Source organism: Harpegnathos saltator, unplaced genomic scaffold, assembly GCF_003227715.2.
Source record: "Harpegnathos saltator strain DR-91 unplaced genomic scaffold, Hsal_v8.6 scaffold498, whole genome shotgun sequence".
NCBI lineage: Eukaryota > Metazoa > Arthropoda > Insecta > Hymenoptera > Formicidae > Harpegnathos > Harpegnathos saltator.
In genome coordinates this window covers 929272-949704 of record NW_020230313.1, presented here as the reverse complement: position 1 = coordinate 949704, position 20433 = coordinate 929272, and the positions used below count along the sequence as shown (strand labels likewise).

Sequence of the window (20433 nt, the reverse complement as noted above, 5' to 3'; positions counted from 1 at the left end):
AAATATCGATATTTTTCAAAATTGTCGATATTATCGTTATCGACGGTTCTGACTGACGATAATCGAATATCGTTATCGATATTTCGAGAAATCATCGCATCCCTAGAGACTATACCTCGCATGAATACGTCCAAGTAACGTTTCTACGAAAAGTTACTTTTGTCTTTGGAAATTAGGAAAAAAGGAACGCGTATGCGAAATGAAGCTCTCACAGCTCCGGCGGCATAAAGTTGCCTCGGGCCTTAGGGCCTCCTTCGGCTCGGTTCGGCGTGCAATTTACGCGGCGGGAATACGCGAGGCGTTACGCAGAAGCGCGGAGAGAGAGAGAGAGAGAGAGAGAGAGAGACGTGTCGAAAACGCGCGCGCGCGCGAGAGAGACGTTGAGCACGTGCGAGGCATAGGATGATGTTTACCTGCGCGACATTATATCGCTGGCAACGCTTAACGACGGATCGGTGCAACGTCCGAAGGCGGCCACCAACTAGCTCAAGGAGAAAGAACATTGGCTGCGGAGCCAAGAGTTTTCACGCTTCGTAGCCGTTTATAGCCACCGTGCGTACGCTCTAGCGCGATAAACTTCTCGTTCCCCCCTTTTTTCTCCCTACCTCGAGCTGCGCGCCTTGCCTTGCCTCGCCACTCCGCCGTGCGCCTTGCTAAAATCGCCGGTTTATTTCGCAATTGCACCGAGCCGGTGCCGAGTCGAGCCGACAATGAGCGCGCAAACGAGCTCGTTAATTAATTTTCGCCGTGTCAATGGTGTCTCGGTTCCTTTCCTACGGACCAACGACGCTCGATTCCCGCCTGATGAATTTTTCGTCGCTCCGAGCTTTCGACACAGGTCTCGAGCGCTCGATAAAGCCTCGCCTGTAAATATTCCCGAATTGCAAACGGGAAGGAGGGAAGGAGCCGGGGATGGAACGCGAAAGAATCGGAAATTCATCGGGAGGGCGCTCGGTTCTATCCGGACGTTACTGCTCCAAGCGAGAGCAAGCGAAGGGTTGGCCGGGGGAAAAATTAAGTGACGAGGAGCTTACGCTCGCGTTCGATTTCGCGTTCGCCGACGAAATGCTGCGGCACAGGCGCAGCCGCAGTGTGAATACGGTGACGGCGTGTGCCGAGGGATACCGGTTGGACTAGCAACCCCTTCGTATATTGTCGCAGGTAACCGCGTAGGAGTAGCCGCGCGGTCGTGTTTCCGTGGCAACTGGAGAGAGCTACGTGTACGCAACGTGTTCAGCTCCGTGCATGGGAAATTGAGCTCGTAAACTCGCGTCGATCGGGCCTTTAATCGCGCATCGATCTCGCGAGATGCCCGTCGTCGAACACGGTCATAATAAAAGCTAATCTCAGGATTTTCGATTCGACGTCTCTTCTCTCTCTCTCTCTTTCTTCCTTGCTATTATAACTTCGCCCTGTTTTCGCCGGCTTTCGTCGATTGAAATCATCGTCGTCCTCGCTCGCACGTTCCAACGTGCGGCCGGTGTCGTTTCGCAACGGACGAAAAATGAATTCGATACTTTACTTGCGGCACTTGAACAGCGCGATCGTTTTATGGGCACGCTCACGAGCGTTTCGCTCGATGTCGATCATACGAGATGACCTGTCGGGGGAAGGAGCACGTCGACGAGGAGGAATCCTTTGCGCGACACACGGCTGTGCTCGTGTGTTTCCGTGGCAACCGTAAACAGGCGCCCCCGAAATTTTACTGGTGAGCTATCGTATCGCAGGTGGGACACCCCTTTTACGATCCGCACGTGGATCTGTACGCAGAGCTATCGCTGTCGCACTCGGGCCTCGCCTGCACCACCCTCATCGCGCGTAGTCCCTTTTTCCAGCTTTCGTCGCGGCGTTGCGTCGCGGGAGGTGCGCGCGCGCGCGCGACTATCGACCTCGATTAATTTCCAATGGATGCTCGTAAAGCGTTTTACTGGCTGCTATATACGCATGACGAAATACTCTCGGTGAGAGAAAGAGAGAGAGAGAGAGAGAGAGAGAGAAAGAGAGACGGGGGTAAAAGCGAGAAAGGGACGGGAGAGAAGAGGAAGGAGAGAGAGCGGAGGGACGCGGAGAGACGGAAAGATATTTGGGAAACACGGAGAGAAAGAGACGAGGAGAGATGAAAAAAGACAGGGAGAGACGAGGAGAGACGGGAGAGACGGGAAGATTTGGAAGACACAGAGAGAGAGAGAGAGAGAGAGAGAGAGGGAGAGAGAGACGAGGACTGACGGGAGAGACGGGAGAGACGGGGACAGACGGGAGAGACGGGAGAGACAGAGAGGGAGGCAGGGAGAGACAGAGTGAGAGAGGGTGAGCGTAGAGAAGAGTGAAAGGGTTGGGGAGGGAAAAAGAAGGGGGAGAGAGAGATAGAGAGAGATACATCGGCGTTGCCGCGCTGATACGACAGATTGTCGCAGATTTCGGAACCCGGGGTAAGGTCCGTCGCGCGTTCGAGGAAGAACTACCCCGCAATTTTCGTAATGGAGAGGAATCCGTCGGTGTCGGAGCCGCTAGTAAATAGTCTCGCGCGCAACAACTGTTTGTCGTGTCCGGTACCGCGCATTTCCGCACATTGACCGCTGGTCGTTTCCGCCGAGGGTTCGCAAATTTTCCAACCGACGCTTCTCTCTTCTTTCTTCGAATTTACATGAAACTCCTCTTTCTCTTCTTCCGGTCTGTTTCTTTCCCAATGAAGTGTCTTGTTCAGACCTTTGATGAAATTTTTCTTTCCGAGGAATATCCGCGAACGTTTGCTCCAAGTGAGAAGAGTGCATTATCGCTGGATGCGCTTACCGCCTCAGAATTTCCTCAGGGAATAAATAGTTGAGGTTTCTCTCTCGCAATAGAGAGACGCTTCTGACGTCCCGACGACGCATCGATATTCATAGAATTACGTTACGTAATATCATCGGGGATGGTATTTCCGCGATAGAGATAATACATCGACCGATAGACCGGCGGGGGAGCGAACGTGCGAGTGAATTTAGGGATTGCCGATGTATCCAATAAAGCAGGAAGAAAATGCTACATTAATATCATATCATCATAAATTTTATGATATAAATTTGTTTCATACAGATTTATTAGGAAAGGGCCGTAATCGCTAAATTATGCAATATTTATTTTGTAGAGTCTTGAGAAAAGCCGCGATAATCTTGATCATAATATCATAAAGTTATGATATCATAATTATATCTATTAATATAAATGAATTTAATTAATTAGCACCTGACACATACGTGCACGCTATCGATCGTCTATAACACCACATCCTCCGTGCATCTCCGTGTAATATCGTCATTCTTTTTGTATTTTTTCCACGTTCATTTATTTGATGATTAATCAGTTACTCTGGTATCTGCGGCTATTTTAAAATCCCTTAGCTAGATAAATCTGATTGATAATCGAATATATCAATAAAGTGCTTTAAACGATAGGCTATCTTCGTGCGTGCAGGGATTACGAATGCATTATCTCTGGAAACGATCACGTCTCATTATTATTTCATAAATCAAACACGCGTGAAAGGTTTTGACTCGATCGGGACGGAAATCACGACGGTGAAAAAAAAGCATGAGAACGGCGCAAAATTCACGGTTGATTTATATATACGACGCGAGAGCGCAGGTCGCATTTTAATTGAGATATAAATTTCTGGCCGTGAGTAGTCGAAGTCACGGTCCAATTTCATTACGGAATTTAATGCCCGCGGTGTCGATAAAATGTCGACGGATATTTTATCCAACGATATCCGTCGTTTTTGCGCTGAATTTTACACTTATTTTTAGCCGGTTTATTCACGAATAAAATTGCAAAACATGTTCCATGGGGCACGCAAAATTGCTGCAACTTAGATAATTGCAGCGCAAGTATTTTAATATCACACGATAAACATTCCCTTTCGCAAAGGTTATAAACAATTGTTGAAGCTTAAATACCAGATATTAAAATAATTGAATTTTTCGATGAATAAATTTCCTGGATATTTTCTTCTCTTTTAACGCGCTATATTACTTCGGTCGACCTCTCTCAGCAGCCACTAATGAATATCCTGCTAACGAATTTGTATCTAAGACCTCGTCAAGTTTAACGTGCAAAAACACACGTTAATGGCGCTTGTTGCACAATTGGCGTCCCTACCGACTAGCACGCCACTTGACGTTGACGCTCGCCTGGTCGTCTTTGCTGAGGCGTAACTTACTTCGCGTCGTAGTACTCTTCAATCAAATGCAAGTGTAGACAATTACGCGGCAGGCGGGCGGGCGTGATAATTAAACTAAAGAGAAACGTAAACGAGACTCACGCTTTGTGCACCTTCTGTAACAATTCGCATTCACCAGCAGAAGCATAAAGTCCATCTTTTCAGTTTTACACACACATACATATATATACGTCTTTTGCTTATTTCAGGAATTAATACACGACATTCTAATATTAGGATTAAGTATCGACATAAGAATACGCATCAGTGTCTCAAATTTTTTCGCGTTGCGAAAAAAGTACAAATAGAAACAAAGGTAAAATTTATGAAATTTTATTTCTTCTATTGTAACGGCAATTATTGTTAAAAAGTTTTTGTATATGTTTCAGTAATCACTGAAACCGACGATTTAACCAAACGAGTTGTAATTTGTTATCTTGTTGTTACTTACTCGCAAACAGTTTGTTAGTACATTATTTGTAACGTCACCTATATATTATACATTGAATATTTTTCATCACTGGATTAAATATCTCGTGGTCAAGTCAACATTTTAACTTAACATGACATAAGAGATAGAAATTGTGCCTTATTCGAAGGGAAAAATTTTGAAAACCATCGAGTTTTATTTAAATATATCACACGATCGAATCGCAGAGATTTGTAAACTTCATTATGAAACTTTTCCATCTGCGTAAATTCTAATTCACGGTAGACTCGTATCGGATTGCAATGTAGGCTCGCGTAGTAGATTAAATCTTTATGGAGAAATGGGGCCGATCAAGTGCGATAAATCAAGACCCCTTGGCTTTTCATCTGAGGAGAGACGCGTTTCTTTAAATCATTCTTGCTCGCGCTACACGTCAGCGAAGATGAACATTCCGTTTAAATTTGTATTTTCATCAGTGCCTGCGCGGAATCTTTTATATATTTCATCATAAAGGGAAAATATGAGAAATATATTACGTAATATATCTCGATGTGTGCACCATCAAAGCCGATTGGATTCGTTCTTTAATTTTCGAGTTTTTTCTTCGATCAACTCTGTTTAGAGGGATTGGCATTTTCTAAAAAAAAAAAAGAAAAAGAAAAAGAAAAAAAGAGAGAGAGAGAGGAAAAGAGACATCTTCCAACAAAAAAAGATTTAATTTTTAATTTCCTCTTCTTCTCTATATATACGTGCCAGTTAAATGTCGTAACCATTTCTGTAAAAATATTTTACGCAAATGAAGTGAGACATCAGTATACTCGTACTCGCTCGCTTCTTTCGAGGCGCGGATAGTTACGGTCGGTGACGATAATAACGTCGTTTGTATGATTTAGAAATTATCTTCCTTTCGCAGCAGCATCCTCCATTGAAACCTCGTTTGCGCCCAGGACGTATGGCGCCTGTCGACTACGGGCCAGCTACGCGAAACGATCTCCCTTCGCCATATTCGCTCCGAATGCCGTATTGTCTCTGCCCGGTCGACATTCTGCTTTATCGGCCCGACATATTGAAGCAGCCGACCGGAAACGCAGCAGCCGAATATGCTTCGAATTTCCTTTTCTCTCTCTCGTCTCCCACCCTCAATCGCCGTCCTCCCCGTCGAAACTAAAACTGACGATTCAGATCTCTCCCGGAGGGTTCTCGAGTACGGCTTCGAGACGTTGCTGATAGGGACGGCCGCGACGTGTCATCCACGGTATTTGCCAAACGTCAAATATCAGCTCCGGATGAGTGAATTGGGTATCGCGCCATTCTTCGACGTAGAATATTTTATTAGAATATGTCTTCTTTGAAATCGCGCGAATGTGCGTTTGTGATATATACATATAGTTTTTCTTGTCAACATCTTGACGACGCGCTACTTGCGACACTAATTAGAGATTTCCAATGGACGTGTCGAGAAATGGTTTTTCTCTCGTGCCATCGTAATCTAACTCCGTCTTCACGGTGACATGTATTGCTTGGCTAAACTGAGCCAGACATTTGGCACCGAAGATTAACCCGTAGTCTGGATTATTTATTAACGCGCTCCGGTAGGAATAGTAACGTAGTTCACGGGAGTTCCCCGCCCGTCTGCAAATCGCGTAATAACGCGCCGTTTAATTGTATTAATGACAAACTGCTTTATGATGAGGTTCAGTTTTCTGAGCTGTCGGCCGGAATCTGGAAGAAGGATGTGACGAGGGTGCCAGGCGCTTGAGATATTAACCACGTCCTTAATTAATAAAGATATTCAGTCATGCGACTAATCCGATTTCAGGGATGAGGCTTATATTGAATTAAGCTATTCGAAGCTAATAGTACCTTTACGATCGAGTTTTCGACGCAATTTTTTCTTCTCTAGGGTTTAACCAACGGCCAAATATTTCAAGTTTGTGTCCTGTGTAAATGGTGTCCCCGAGGAATGTAAAAAGTAATTAGAGAAGAACGCGTGTACAGGAAATATTTCGGAAGATATCTTTCGTAGAAACAGTTTTCTTCTGTCGTACTTGGGGTTTTCCGATTACAATAGACCCTTCGTACATTTCTCCTCGCTGTTTCTTTATCTCGCGTGGGACAGCTTTAGTCTCCTCTGAAAGAGATTAAGAGAACAACCTAACTAAATTATCTACTGCGACAAGATCGTCATCTGACGACTCATGGGATGTACATATGCAAATTAACGTGAAATTAACTCACAGTTGTCGAGTCAGACGTAATTACCGAAGAAACCGCGTCGACGATTCCATCAGCTACGTCTGGATGTAAAAATAGATTTTTAGGTCTCTTTGAATAGTCTGATGTATAAGTAACACGTAAAGTGCCCATTCAACGCAATACGGTCGGTCTTCGAAGACAAATTCAAATACATCGCATTTATGTGATAAATATTTCCGTTCAACGTCACGTAGAATGCTATTGTCATGTTGTCACGCATTGTATCGCACAGAACGCGACAGTTATAGCGATGTGCTGAACATTTGTCATGCGAAAGCTTCTTTCCGTCTCTCGAAAGCATCTTGTGCAATTCGTAAAGCAGCTATTTTCTGCTCTCATTCATCGCATTTGGGATTTCTGCTGCAATAACACACCAACCGAGATTACGGTATTCTACTTACTCGCAAGACGTCTGTCTCATACGTTACCTTTATCATTTCTATTTTACAACAATGCCGTCGTTGGTGCAATCGTAACGTAAAACATCCAATGAAATGTGTGGGTGTGCAATTGCAGGATGTTGTCCACATTGCGTAATGTTAAATCAATTTGACAAAGTCATTAAATTAAATAGTCCATTAAATAGTCAGATCAGATACTCATAACTAACGTCTCCCCCAGTTAATTAAATAACTTGTAAGTATTTCTGCTTAATCATACTTAATTCTTATGCATCGTAAGTTGGACTCGTCGACTAAAGCTCTCGTCGAAGCATTCGGTTATATCAATGTTTTCTGTGTACTCTGTACGCAATGTGCTCGCACATTGCCGCTTTAGCGGAACAGCAATTATTACTGAGTCGTGAATTATCTCGCCTTACTATTATTTTTATGGTTCTGATTTTAGATTTGCACTGCACGGTTACGCCGGTGCTTGGGAGAATATATGAGAAATGAAACGGTCTACTGCATTCTCCGAAGCGACTATTATCGGGTTTTGATAAATCTTTCTCGATAGCAACGATAGCGCGTAACCGAGTCTCTTGAAAAGTCAGCTGCGATGATCGTCGTATTGAAATTGTCAAAATGTCTGAGCTTTGTTGTGATTTTACGCACTTGTTAGTATTTTTGTTCAGACGTTTGCTAATTTTTTTTTTTTGGAGTGAGGGAATATTGTCTTTTAGTAAATGAGAGAGACAGGATTCACATATATTTATTCAAATATCTTTATAATTTCTGAAAAGTTTCTTCTTTCCTATATATATATATATATATATATATATTAATCATAGATTCTTCTCTGTAGATTTATTCAAGTATTAACTAGATTTGTAAAGAAGATAGAGTGGAATTATACGAAAACTTCTCAACGCCATATTATTTTGACATTTTTGAAAGCTTTTTATGAAAGACATAAAAGGCAATATTGTCTTAACAAACGTATGAAAATCAATTACATTATAATTTCTATAATTTGTTTTATTAATAGACGCCATTATAAAAACTTGCATAACGAACATATTAATCAGCAAAAAAAGCTGTAACTACACATTTATCATTTTCTCGACGACGCAGTTGATTTGTTTGTGGTGTCACACTCGTATATAATGCTCAAATGTTAATCTATTAGCAATTTTGTAGAAGCACACATTTGTCCTGCGCGTTTCTGACATACCCATCTATACAGTCGCATCCTATAACACACGCCTGCAAAACAAAAAGTCAAAAATATTCTGTTAGATGTACAGTTGGTCAATATTCAGTTAAATATTCAGTTAAATATTCCATTTAGATAAAATTATTATAGAAATTGCCGTACATTTTATTCAAGTATATTTGTCTATATTATTAATAAATCTACGAATACAGATTTAGCATGCAGAACAATTGACAGCATAGAAGCAACGTGGCGTCAAAATAAATTTATATTTATTGAGTGACAGATATATAGGAAACTCGTTAAGATGTTTCATGAAATTGTTATAATTATTTGCGAGTGTGTCCTCCTCGTTAGAGGATGCATTGCTTACCAGCGTACAAACGGGAGGAACTGGTTGATCGCAAGTGTTCGGGCACGATGAACCGCAAGAATTGAAAAATTCATTTTCGCCGCATTTGGTCTGGGGATAGGCACCTATGCAAACGGAAAAAATTAATTGTTTTTCTTTTATTTAATAATGCTTCTGTTAAACAATGTTAACAGCACGCTGGATAGTTTTGATGAAAATTTGTTGACTCTTTATAAATGGTCAGGCGAACAGGGTCGGGCGAAAGGTTTGATTTGATTATTTAGTCAAATTTGAGTCCATTGCGTTTGGTGAAAACGTAACCAGATTATCATCGAAGAAAAGCATCGAAAATCGAATCAAATTTTTTTATCTTTATACTTCCACCAATTAATTTTTTTATCCTTGTACTTCCATCAACAAAATATCTTACGTAAAAGGGTTTCATGGAACGGCTGTTAATTTAAGTATCTCTTAAAGTAATAACAAATTGGACAAAATGTCAACGAAAATTTCAGGCATTGGTTAATGTTGTTGCGAACTTACTGATGGTGACGACCGCTACGATGAGCAAGAGGAACGTTATGGCGCGAGACATACTTGTATTTTTCGGTTGAAAATGTATTTACTCGCAGCACGTTTCGGTAGCTCGAGTTCGACTGACAGCAGATGTCTGCTGCTCTGCTTATATACTATGATGGGTGGCCTTCGATGTGATGGACATTTTTTCGGCACACCTACTTCCTTCTTTCTCTCACAATACTCATCTCACAGATTTGTACATAACGATTCCTTTCGAGAGACTGAAACCGCCATATCACCAGACGCGCGATATCAATTGTGACCGAGATATCTATTGGCTTATAATCTAAACTCGTTTCACAAACAGAGCTTTTGGGCCGAATCTTTAAATTAACGTATTCGCTAATTGCTAGCCACTCATCTATCAAATTCAAAGAACCGAAATACTAATATATCGGTAATTCAAAGTTCGAGATAGAATATCGCAAGAGAAATAATGATTTATAAAATTTTACTCAGCGTTACTTTCGAAAATCGGAATTTTGCGAGTTACTTCGTAGAATATAGTAGTATTTAGTTTAAATATTAAAAATATATTTTTATATTACATTGCTAGTTATTATATAATTATAGGTCATACTTATATAATCAAAAGTTGCAAGTTTGCACTTTGTGATATCATTCGCACGATCTTATCGCTTATCGGACAGTACTTACTCATCCGCGAATGTTATTATTAGTCATAATGCAATTATTGTCATATTGTCATATTGTCGTTAGTCACGAATATCAATAATGAGTAACTTTCTCGATATGCCCGACACAGAAGTGTCAAAATAGCTGTCTTTCTATTTCTTTATTTATTGAAATATTTAAACGGTATTATTTAGTCGTTCAATTATTAATTTAACTGTAAATAGTACAATATATCGTAAAATAAAATAAGTAAAATAAAATTACTAGCGGCGTCTGAGAAAACATTTGGAAACTCTAGATTAATCATTGCGTGTTTGTTAAGGAAAATTGATAACAAGACTATATCTCTCGTGATAATGATCCCGTCTACTGCATTCTCTCAACACTTACTTTCATCACGTCTCTCTTATCTTTGAGAAACGCCTAAATCCGGCGGAGATTGGTCACTTGTTTTCTACATTTTCTACATCAGCTATTTGATTAATAACAAATCGCTTGTAACAATAGTCGGTAAACGAGTGTATGTACGCATGTAATAATAATGATAAAATTGTCTTTCCTGTTACGTATATTGTCCTCTGTATTATTGTAGTAGATAATGGCAATATAATGACTTTGGGAACGCAATTCATGATTCACTTCAGGCTTCGAGACTTCGTGACATGACGGAACTTGTTTTTATCTTCACAAATGAGATAAGAAAAAACACATGTTATATCAGTAACTGAAAAATATATATATATATATATATAATATATGAGTTTATCTAAATCGTTGGAAGTCGTACGGTTTTACTCTAACATTATCAAAAATATATAATTATTTCTCCTATCATTGGTTTTGTAAGAAACTTACCGTATTTTTATTTATGCTGAGGAATAATTTTCGATTATTTTCTTATCTCGCTGTAAAGAGAGATGAATTACTACTACGCTTCTCGTATATATAAGTTTAGCGTATATATAAGATAGCAATTTTATAGCTGTAAAATTGACTTCAAGTAAAACTACTTTGAATAACAATATTCCATTTAAAGTGTACATGACATCAATATCATCAAAGCGGCAATCATACGCCGCCAGACCTTCTTAATGTATACCGTCAATATTAGCTATATCTCGCTCGTTCCATGAAACCGCGTACTTGTTATTTAAACAGCATTGACATTTGACTCTCCGTCCACTTCTTCGAAGCATCGCAAGATCGCAAGTAAAGTGTGTCGTATGTAACTTTTTGGGAAATTATATTTTCTCAGTTTAAATTTCTTAGAAAAAAAGACTTGCGCATTTGAAATTACAGAATGACTTATAAATACCGGAGTGAATGTACTCGCCAAGGAATTTAAATACGGATAAGGTCGTTTAAAAACAATTTCTTCTTAATTTTTTCTTAAGAAAAATATCGAAGAGAAAGGTTATTAACCACACCTTTTTTTATTTTTAATGTATATCTTTATTATCATGTTTTAAAATTCTTATAAACCACAATCTATTTGAAGTCGTTTAAAGAATACAATTTTCTAATTTCTACTAATTATTCGAAAATTATTGGTGACACAATACTTCGGCGAGAAATTGGTTCCGAGAATCGATGATACTCGTTGACTTTGATACATCTTGTATTTGTTTGTCGTCACTGATTACTCTTATCTCAAAATTATATTCTTTCTCACGCAACCGCCGTTTTATTTATCAATTAAAACAATTTTTAATCGCATCTTTGTTTATGATGACTCATACTGTGACGGTAAAACGCAATGCCTGTCATTATTGAATACATATCCATCCTTGCAGCGGCGATCTGCTCTGCGAAGCTCCTTTTTTTTTAAATCAACAAAATTATAATTAATTTATACAATTATTCTATGCACTCAAATAATATGCGGCAACATATTAAATTACTTGGGATCATAGATACATACTATTATGACCGTCATTGTACAAACTCTCTAACATATTTTAATTTAACGGCGTGATTTTTATATTCAAGAGATGTTATTAGTTTTTTCTTATCGATGTACGTTTCGCTCTATCACTTTTATTCATGCTTCCAACGATAAGTTTAATTTACATCATTTTATATATAGCAATAGTTATCGCTTCGAATATTGCAACATTAGAGAAGAGCGCTTTAACGATAAATAATATAATTTATATTTTTAACTTTTTGCTCACAATTAATAATTCAAAACGCGCAGTTAATTTTACATTCGTTGAAGTTTCGATACCTACATGATTGATAGCTATTACGTGTATAATTCATGACACGATATTTTGCAAATATTTATGAATCGTTAGATACATCACGTTTTACAGGATTTCTCTTCAAAGTTCAGTTTTACATTTTAAGCATGTATAAGTAAGAACTATATATGATTTTAACATTTACATGTAATTTCGAAATTTATTGTTGCATACTTTTGTTGCTGCCTTTTAGCTACGTATTCTATTTATCGTTCCAATATCTCGGTAAGCACGAAATTCGCGTCGTAATACGATATCTTAACATTTTACAATGTTTTTTATATCACGTACATACGCATACACACACACACACACACATACACATATATATATAATATCAAATATTTATGATGCAGATATAAAAACGTAAAAAATTTGACATGCTTAATACAGTAAAACTGCTTATGTTTTTAAAAGAATTTCTCAACATTCATATCTCCGAAAATTGCAGTTTGGACATAAATTGTTTCCAATTAATTATTAACAGTCGCAGTCGCGAGGAAGAACGCATTGGTTCCGCTTGTTTTTCAAGAACCCGTGTTTACACCGACAACCGGGGATGCAGATCTGAAAAGTTAGCAGGAATTAATTATTTAATGTACTCCTAATCTATATCCTAATATATTTCTTCATTATATATCTCGTTTTTGGCAATTTAAATTTTGTGTGATATTATATAATAGATATTATTAAATAGTTACACATTTTAACTCGATGGAAGTTATTGGCTGTAAATTAAATTCGCATCTTTAACACACATATTATTTACATTTGAAGTAACGTAAGAAACTAGTTATTTTCCAAAAAAGTCATCTCGAACAAGATAAAGCTCAAATAAAATAAATAGCATTATTTACATCAGGACAAACTGTTGGCTTCATTTGTCCACAAGCTGGAGAACACAATGAATTGCAATCGGTCCATTCTTCATTTTTTCCACATTTCTTCTTTTCAGATTCCTTTCCCGGTAAATCCGAGCCCAGAACGGCTGCAACGATTATTTATTATCACACTGCTCATCTTTATCCGTGTGAACAGAAATTGATAGTTTTCAATAATTTATAAGTAAGTATTTGCATCATTGTTAAAGAGACGATAAAGACGTTAAAGACGAGAGAGATGTTAAAGTGAAACGGAAGATGCAAAATTAATAAATAGCGATATCTGATAATTGTCGAATAAAACGCGCCGTAATTTAAATAGATCGAGATAATTAGCGTATTTGTATGTCGCAGGAATATACTTATATGTTCAAGCACACACGATGAAACTTACTCGATAGTACTGCGACAACGACCAGAAGAACGAAAACAATACGAGACATAATTGGCGTTTCGGCCGCGACACGATTTTATACTGCTTTGGTGTATACGGAGCGATACAATCGCATCGATATCAGTCCCTGCTTTATATATGTTTTCTGCTTCAATCTTTTATTATCTTTCGTATTTCTACCATCGTTTATGTTTCATGCAGGAAACACTTAAAACAATGTTCGGTTATTGCCAAATGTTTACCTTAACTGTGGATACTTTACACAGATAGTATATTTTCGAATTTTTCCGATCTCAGTTGATGATAAGCCATTATTGTTTCACATCGCAGTGGAAATTTTTCTTCTCAAACAATCGTTATGAAAAAAATACGTTTTATCGTGTACATTTTATATTTTACGTAAAATTAGATGAAATCAGGCAAAGTGAGAAGGCAATGAGAGAAAAATTATATATTTCTTTTAACATGGAAAATCCGTTGGTAATGTCTCGCGTATTTCATACAGAAAAATATTTTGAATAATTGCTAAGGTAACTTTTTACTTGCTGCATAAAATTAATTTCAGACTAATGTATGTAACATCTAATCTAATGTGCGATCACGTGTGCCCTTTTATAATATATATTTTGAATTGTCACAAGTAAATGTACGGATTGTTGCATTGGCAAACATGATGAATTTATGTGCAGCTACGGATGAAATTTTTATACATGTCATTAAGTTTTTTCTTTCGAATCGCAACGTTGCTAAACAAGTCGGCAGCGACTGACTATTTAAAATATAATTGTGAAATGCAAAATGTAATCGCGGGTTTAAAATCTTTAAAAAAACGTTACGCATATCAATAACACCAATCCTGCTGACGGATTGATTTCCGCTGCCTCGTGGAAACGCACGCGACTTATATAACGTTTAAACCCAACCAGCTAAATATATCACCGAGACAAGCGAAGACAAGCCAGGGTAGGACAAGCAAGAGTAAGACGAGACGTATCGATCTGTTAATGCGCAAGCGACGCTTACTCGTGGCCTTCTCGTAGTTTCATATGTATCGCACGCAGACTTTCAAATCCATTCAAATCACACTCGTCAAGTTAATCTGTTGCGTCACATCTATCCGCGACTGAACCTCATTCGCACGATACAGTTTACAGGAATTTGTAGGAATTCAAAGAAAAGAGGAAACATATAATTTGCAACAACAATAACTCTAACAACGACCGTTATTTCGTTTCATATTTAAGATACAAAGTATCTTGGCCATTTAGATGTCACGTGTTATCATCTCGAGCTAAGTTTAGACTTCAAGGTGGATATGTAAATTTGACGTTAACCTTCTCAGTACCACGTTAGCGACGAATAGAATGAAAAGAAATATCGTGAGAGAAAATGAGAAAATTTTATCCCGTAAATATAAAAAGTTTCCTGCAAAGTGGAAGGCGAAGATATCGCCAGGAAAAAGAAATATTATCATCACTTATCAACGAAGTTGGCAAAGCGTACTTTTCGGATATGAAACTTGATGAATCTGCAGTTTAGATTAATGCGAACAAAAATAAACTTCTAAATATATTCTAACAATAATTCTTGCGAAACAAGATGTGGCAACGAATTAAAATATGTTATGCCACTTTTTCACTCGTTAATTAACATCCGTACTTTGTTTCTTTGTATGTAATACATTAATATTCCTTGAATCGCAGTTCACGCAAATAATGCATAATGTTGCAAGCTATGGAGGAAAAGCAATATGTGTTATCTATGTTGACCTTTATTTTTAACCACTTTGATATATAAAGAAACGTTAAACGTGAATATCTCACAGAATATCAATAGAATAACGCGAAGGAATATCTCGGTAATTTCAATTTCTCATCTGTGTTCAATAAGTAATCGAGTTTATAAACATATAACACCAACTGATAGCAACTAATCTATATTTAGACATTATACAAGCATAACTTTCGGTCCGAATTTTTCCGAGTCGACCTCGGACTTTCGAACATCACTTCAGTAGACGCATGTCTCGTTTGGTATTTAGCACTCATTTTTAGAGACACACTTTCCGTTGCTGTTCAACACAAAATTCTCCTTGCATTGGCAGCCGATTACGCATTTCTGGAAAAAAAAAAAAAGTAGCAAGATATCGATTAAACCAGTTATGACAACTGTAATTGACGATAGATCATTTTGTCAATTCTTTATCGCATAATTATGTCCACTTGAAAAGACTGAGCATCTCGATAGGATCGCCGAATAAAATCTAATGAATCAATAACAATACCAGTATGCAAGGTTTAGGATGATTAGGATCCGTGTCACAGCGCTCCGGACATGCTGATCCACAAGTGGTCCATTCTTGATTTTCCGGACATGACTCAGAATCTTGTGAGGTAGCCGTGCCTGCACATATGCAATATTACGTAAATAATTGCGGGTTCACCGACGACGTAGAGGTTAAAATTGAAACAAACACATATGCACGACAAGTTATTCACTAAAACTCAAGCCGAGATGAAGAATTGTTATTTACGCTCTGCGAAAACTTACTGAAAAGCACCGCGATCGCAACGAGCAATACGAGACTAACGCGCGACATTATAATGCGTGAGACGATCCGATGCTTTATTCTAACGATTCTAGACTGTTATGACCTGTGAGATACGAGATACGAGGCTTTATATCCTGTACCATTTGTTAACACATCCATAGTTCTCCATCATCGTCGGTTCGCGCCTCGAAGATAGTTGCTATTATCTAACTGATGCGTCATTCAAAAATCGTCATGCTCTTATGCATGCACATGTTAAAAAGTGCGCTTGTTTGTAACGATAGCGTGAATCGTTTCGAGCACATTCCGATATGAAGTGAAGCTTTTTTATAATAAAGCGACGACTTATTTTAGTAATGAAGTTTTGTTGTAAGGAAACATCCTTGCGCTTGCTCTTGTGTCTGTTTTACCGCTCGTCGTATTTTGAATTGAATTCGAATTCATTAAAGCCCTTTTATTATTTTATTTTTTTAGCCGTTTTACAGTTTTATTATTATTATACTACGCACGCGCAGTTTGCACTTTTGGCTCGGGTATATGCTTAATGAATATTTGTGTTTTCTCTCTTGTATGCAATACTTTAACATTCTTTGCACCGTAGTTTACGCAAATATTACATAATGTTTTAGGGTGTTGGAAAAATTAGAAAACTAGCTACATATGTGTCATATATCAGTCTTTATTTTCAACCACTTTGGTGTACAAAGAAACGGTAAATATGAACATCCCACGGAATCTTAACAGAATAAGACAAAGGAATATGTCTTGGTAATTGTAATTTCTCATATATTCAATAAGTATAATCAAGTATAATAATATATATAATAATAATAATAATAAGTGTAATAAGTAAAATATAATAATAAGTAATCAAGTGTATAAACATATGCCGATTACGTTTGACAACAACTAATCTATATTTAGACATCGCACAAGCATAAGTTTCGGTCTAGATTTTTCCAAGTCGACCTCAGAATTTCGAACATCACTTCAGTTAGTGCATATCTCGGTTTGGGTACGTGCACTTCTCAGGACGAACACATCTTCCCTTGCGATCCCTTCCTGCAGAAGCAGCCGAGTACACATTGCTGAAAAAAAAATTGCAAGACACCGATAAAACCCATTATGATAATTATATTTGACAAGATGTCATGTTGTCAGTTGTCGATCACATAACTATGTCTACTTCAAAACCGAGCGACTCGGTGGGATCGTCGAATAAAATCTAATAAATCGATAACAATACCAGTGTGCATGATGGGTTGGGATCTGAGTAATTGTCTCAGGTCAGCGGACATGCTGTTTCACAATCGAGCCATTCTTGAAGTGCCGTCGGGCACTTCCGAGGATTTTGCGGAGTAATTGTGTCTGTATGCAATATTACATAATGTAATTGCGAATTCACCCACAACGTTAAGATTATAATCGAAGCAAACAGATATACACGACAGGTGATTCACTAAAACTCAAACCGAGATGAAGAATTGTTATTTATGTTCTGACCGAAACTTACTGAAAAACATCACGATCGCAGCGAGTAATACGATGCTTTATTTTAGCGATTCTTGATTGCCATGTAAGATACAAAATGCACCTTTATATACTGTGCCATTTATGAACAATATATCATTTGTTAACAATCTATAATTTCCTATTATTATCTTCGGTTTGCGTTTCCAAGATAGGTGCTACTAACTATATACTTTCGAAAATTGTCATGCTCTTATGCACGCGCATGTTAAAAAAGCAATTGTTTGTAACGATAGCGTGAATTGCTTCAAGTGTATTCTGACATGTGAAGTGAGATTTATTTTATAACGAAGCAGCGACTTATCAGTAATGGAGTTTCATTGTTATTAAAAATCGTCGTGTTTGTTCTTATATATGTTTTACCGCTCGTCGCATTTTGCATTGAATTCGTTCAATCCGTTTTATTAAACTGCACGCGCACAGTTTGCACTTTCGGCTCGGGTATGTGCTTAATTAATATCTGTGTTTCCTTTTCTTGTATGCAATACGTTGACATTCCTTGAAACACAATTCACGCAAATGTTGCACAGTGTTTTACGGTATGAAAGATAAGCAACATATGTATCATCTATGTCAGTCTTTATTTTTAACCACTTTGATGTACAAAGGAACATTAAATGTGATCATCTCATATAATAGTAGAATAAGACGAAGAAACACACATCTCGGTAACTTTAATTTCTCATCTATTCAATAATCGAGTTAAATAATCGAGTTTATAAACATATATCAACTACGTCTGATAGCAACTAATCTATATTTAGGCATAACTTTCGATCCGAATTTTTCCAAGTCGACCCCGGAATTCCGAACATCACTTCAGTTCAGGTACGTATCTCAGTTTGGATTTTAGCAATTTTCTGGAGCAACACATTCTCCGCTGCTGTTCAACACATATTCCTGCTTGCACTGGCAGCCGCATTGCTGAAAAAAAATGGCAAAATACTGATTAAACCCGTTATGATAACTATAATTGACAAAATATTGGCGTTTTTCCCGATAGATGGCGTCAATTGTAAATAACTCAGGAAACACAGATCGCAGCGACACCACTAAACGCTCGTTGGAAAGGTGACGCTTCGAGCGTTACTTTGAGTGTACAAACATCGAAATTGGTGTAGTGGTTGGAAAGTTGTTTGCGTTTGAAAATGGAGAAAAGTAATGAAAAATTGCGCTATATTTTTACGACAATATTATTACGACAAAGGGAAGAACGCTGCGCAGGCTTGTGAAAAAATTTGTGCTGTGTACGGTGAAGGTACTTTATCAAAATCTACTGCGCGGAAATGGTTCGCTCGCTTTCGTTCTGGTAATTTTGATGTGAAAGATGAGTCACGCTCTGGTCGTCCAATCACTGAAAAAGCTGATGAAATTCTTGAAAAAGTCCAGCAAGATAAGCATATCAGCAGTGTCGATATTGGTATGGAGCTAGGCATGGACCACAAAACTGTTTTGAACCATTTACACAAAGCTGGCTACAAAGAGAAGCTCGATGTATGGGTTCCTCATGAGTTGAGCGCGAAAAACATGATAGACCGAATTAACATCTGCGATGCGCTGCTGAAACGCAATGAAATCGAGCCATTTCTGAAACGTGTCATAACCGGTGATGAAAAATGGATCACGTACGACAATCGGAAGCGTCAAAGATCGTGGATAAGGGATGGTGAGCCGTCACAAGCGTTCGCGAAGCCAGGATTGACGCCGAAAAAGATGATGCTGTGTGTGTGGTGGGACTGGAAGGGAATCGTCCACCATGAGCTACTTCCAGTTGGTCAGACGATTGATTCTCAACTCTACTGTGGACAACTAGAGAGATTACGCCAGGCAATTGAAAGAAAACGGCCCGAATTGAATAATAAGAAAGGTGTTGTCTTCCATCATGACTACGCCCGACCACACACTTCTTTGATGACCCGTCAAAAATTGCGAGAGCTTGGTTGGGAAGTTTTGATGCATCCACCGTATAGTCCAGACGTAGCACCCTCTGACAATCACTTGTTCCGATCTCTGCAGAACTCTCTCATTGGAATTAAGTTGGTTTCAAAAGAAGCCTGTTAAAACCACTTGATTCAGTTTTTCAACCAGAAACCACAGAAGTTCCTCACCGATGGCATCATGGCTCTACTCGAGAAATGGCGAAACATTGTCGATAATAATGGAGCGTATTTGGTTTAAATAAATTCATTTTCACACTATAAGAAAGCCAGTTGAATTTTACGAAGAAAACGCCACGAACTTTTTCCCAGACCCAATATTATTTTGGCAATTCTTGATTGCAGCATTATGTCTACTTGAAAATCGAGCGACTCAGTGGGATTGTCGAACAAGATCTAATAAATCGATAACAATACCATTGTGCAAGGTGCAGAATCCGTGGCACAGGTCCGCACACATGCTGTTCCACATGCGATCCATTCTTGATTTTCCGCGCATTGCAGAGGATTTTGCGAGGTGGGCTTGCCTGCGCATATGCAATATTGCGTAAGTAATTGCTGGTTTACCGACGACGCTGAGATTAAAATTGAAACAAGCACATATCCACGACGACAAGTTATTCACTAAAACTCAAGCCAAGATGAAGGATTGTTATTTATGCTCTGCGAAAACTTACTGAAGAGCACCGCGATCGCAACGAGCAATACGAGACTAGCGCACGACATTATAAGGAGTGTGACGATCCAGTGCTTTACTCTAGCGATTCTTCACTGTTGTGACTTGTGAGATATGCTGCTTTATATACTGTGCCAATTATTAATACATCCATAATTTTCCAACATCGTCGGT

At 38.4% G+C, this 20433-nt stretch overlaps 4 protein-coding genes across 4 annotated transcripts; all 4 read right to left on the bottom strand.

Moving 5' to 3' along the window:
- Nucleotides 1-8294: 8294 nt before the first annotated feature.
- LOC105181826 (chymotrypsin inhibitor-like) lies at nucleotides 8295-9579 on the bottom strand. The gene is made up of 3 exons (XM_011138840.3): nucleotides 9376-9579; nucleotides 8854-8957; nucleotides 8295-8530 (listed from the first exon to the last, which is right to left on the bottom strand). Exons 1-3 carry the CDS (start codon nucleotides 9425-9427, stop codon nucleotides 8450-8452), a joined length of 237 nt encoding a protein of 78 aa, XP_011137142.1. The 5' UTR covers nucleotides 9428-9579; the 3' UTR covers nucleotides 8295-8449.
- Nucleotides 9580-11498: 1919 nt separating this feature from the next.
- Nucleotides 11499-13770, bottom strand: LOC105181825 (chymotrypsin inhibitor-like). Its single transcript, XM_011138839.3, has 3 exons — nucleotides 13566-13770; nucleotides 13148-13278; nucleotides 11499-12857 (listed from the first exon to the last, which is right to left on the bottom strand). Exons 1-3 carry the CDS (start codon nucleotides 13612-13614, stop codon nucleotides 12771-12773), a joined length of 267 nt encoding a protein of 88 aa, XP_011137141.1. The 5' UTR covers nucleotides 13615-13770; the 3' UTR covers nucleotides 11499-12770.
- A 1546-nt stretch (nucleotides 13771-15316) lies between these two features.
- Nucleotides 15317-16237, bottom strand: LOC105181824 (chymotrypsin inhibitor-like). The gene is made up of 3 exons (XM_019840735.2): nucleotides 16116-16237; nucleotides 15850-15968; nucleotides 15317-15683 (listed from the first exon to the last, which is right to left on the bottom strand). Exons 1-3 carry the CDS (start codon nucleotides 16162-16164, stop codon nucleotides 15603-15605), a joined length of 249 nt encoding a protein of 82 aa, XP_019696294.1. The 5' UTR covers nucleotides 16165-16237; the 3' UTR covers nucleotides 15317-15602.
- A 1971-nt stretch (nucleotides 16238-18208) lies between these two features.
- On the bottom strand, nucleotides 18209-20374 carry LOC105181823 (chymotrypsin inhibitor-like). The gene is made up of 3 exons (XM_025302498.1): nucleotides 20261-20374; nucleotides 20001-20110; nucleotides 18209-18570 (listed from the first exon to the last, which is right to left on the bottom strand). Exons 1-3 carry the CDS (start codon nucleotides 20307-20309, stop codon nucleotides 18496-18498), a joined length of 234 nt encoding a protein of 77 aa, XP_025158283.1. The 5' UTR covers nucleotides 20310-20374; the 3' UTR covers nucleotides 18209-18495.
- Between the last annotated feature and the right edge of the window lie 59 nt (nucleotides 20375-20433).

Coding starts and splice junctions, on each gene's coding strand:
- LOC105181825 (XM_011138839.3), bottom strand. CDS start 13,614: ATGTCTCGTATTGTTTTCGTTCTTCTGGTCGTTGTCGCAGTACTATCG. Junction 13,279..13,565: donor CGTTGTCGCAGTACTATCGA/GTAAGTTTCATC, acceptor TAATCGTTGCAG/CCGTTCTGGGCTCGGATTTA. Junction 12,858..13,147: donor AGCCAACAGTTTGTCCTGAT/GTAAATAATGCT, acceptor CTAACTTTTCAG/ATCTGCATCCCCGGTTGTCG.
- LOC105181826 (XM_011138840.3), bottom strand. CDS start 9,427: ATGTCTCGCGCCATAACGTTCCTCTTGCTCATCGTAGCGGTCGTCACC. Junction 8,958..9,375: donor CGTAGCGGTCGTCACCATCA/GTAAGTTCGCAA, acceptor CCGTTTGCATAG/GTGCCTATCCCCAGACCAAA. Junction 8,531..8,853: donor TTCCTCCCGTTTGTACGCTG/GTAAGCAATGCA, acceptor TTTGTTTTGCAG/GCGTGTGTTATAGGATGCGA.
- LOC105181823 (XM_025302498.1), bottom strand. CDS start 20,309: ATGTCGTGCGCTAGTCTCGTATTGCTCGTTGCGATCGCGGTGCTCTTC. Junction 20,111..20,260: donor TGCGATCGCGGTGCTCTTCA/GTAAGTTTTCGC, acceptor GCATATGCGCAG/GCAAGCCCACCTCGCAAAAT. Junction 18,571..20,000: donor ATTCTGCACCTTGCACAATG/GTATTGTTATCG, acceptor ATTTTTTTTCAG/CAATGCGGCTGCCAGTGCAA.
- LOC105181824 (XM_019840735.2), bottom strand. CDS start 16,164: ATGTCGCGCGTTAGTCTCGTATTGCTCGTTGCGATCGCGGTGCTTTTC. Junction 15,969..16,115: donor TGCGATCGCGGTGCTTTTCA/GTAAGTTTTCGC, acceptor GCATATGTGCAG/GCACGGCTACCTCACAAGAT. Junction 15,684..15,849: donor ATCCTAAACCTTGCATACTG/GTATTGTTATTG, acceptor TTTTTTTTCCAG/AAATGCGTAATCGGCTGCCA.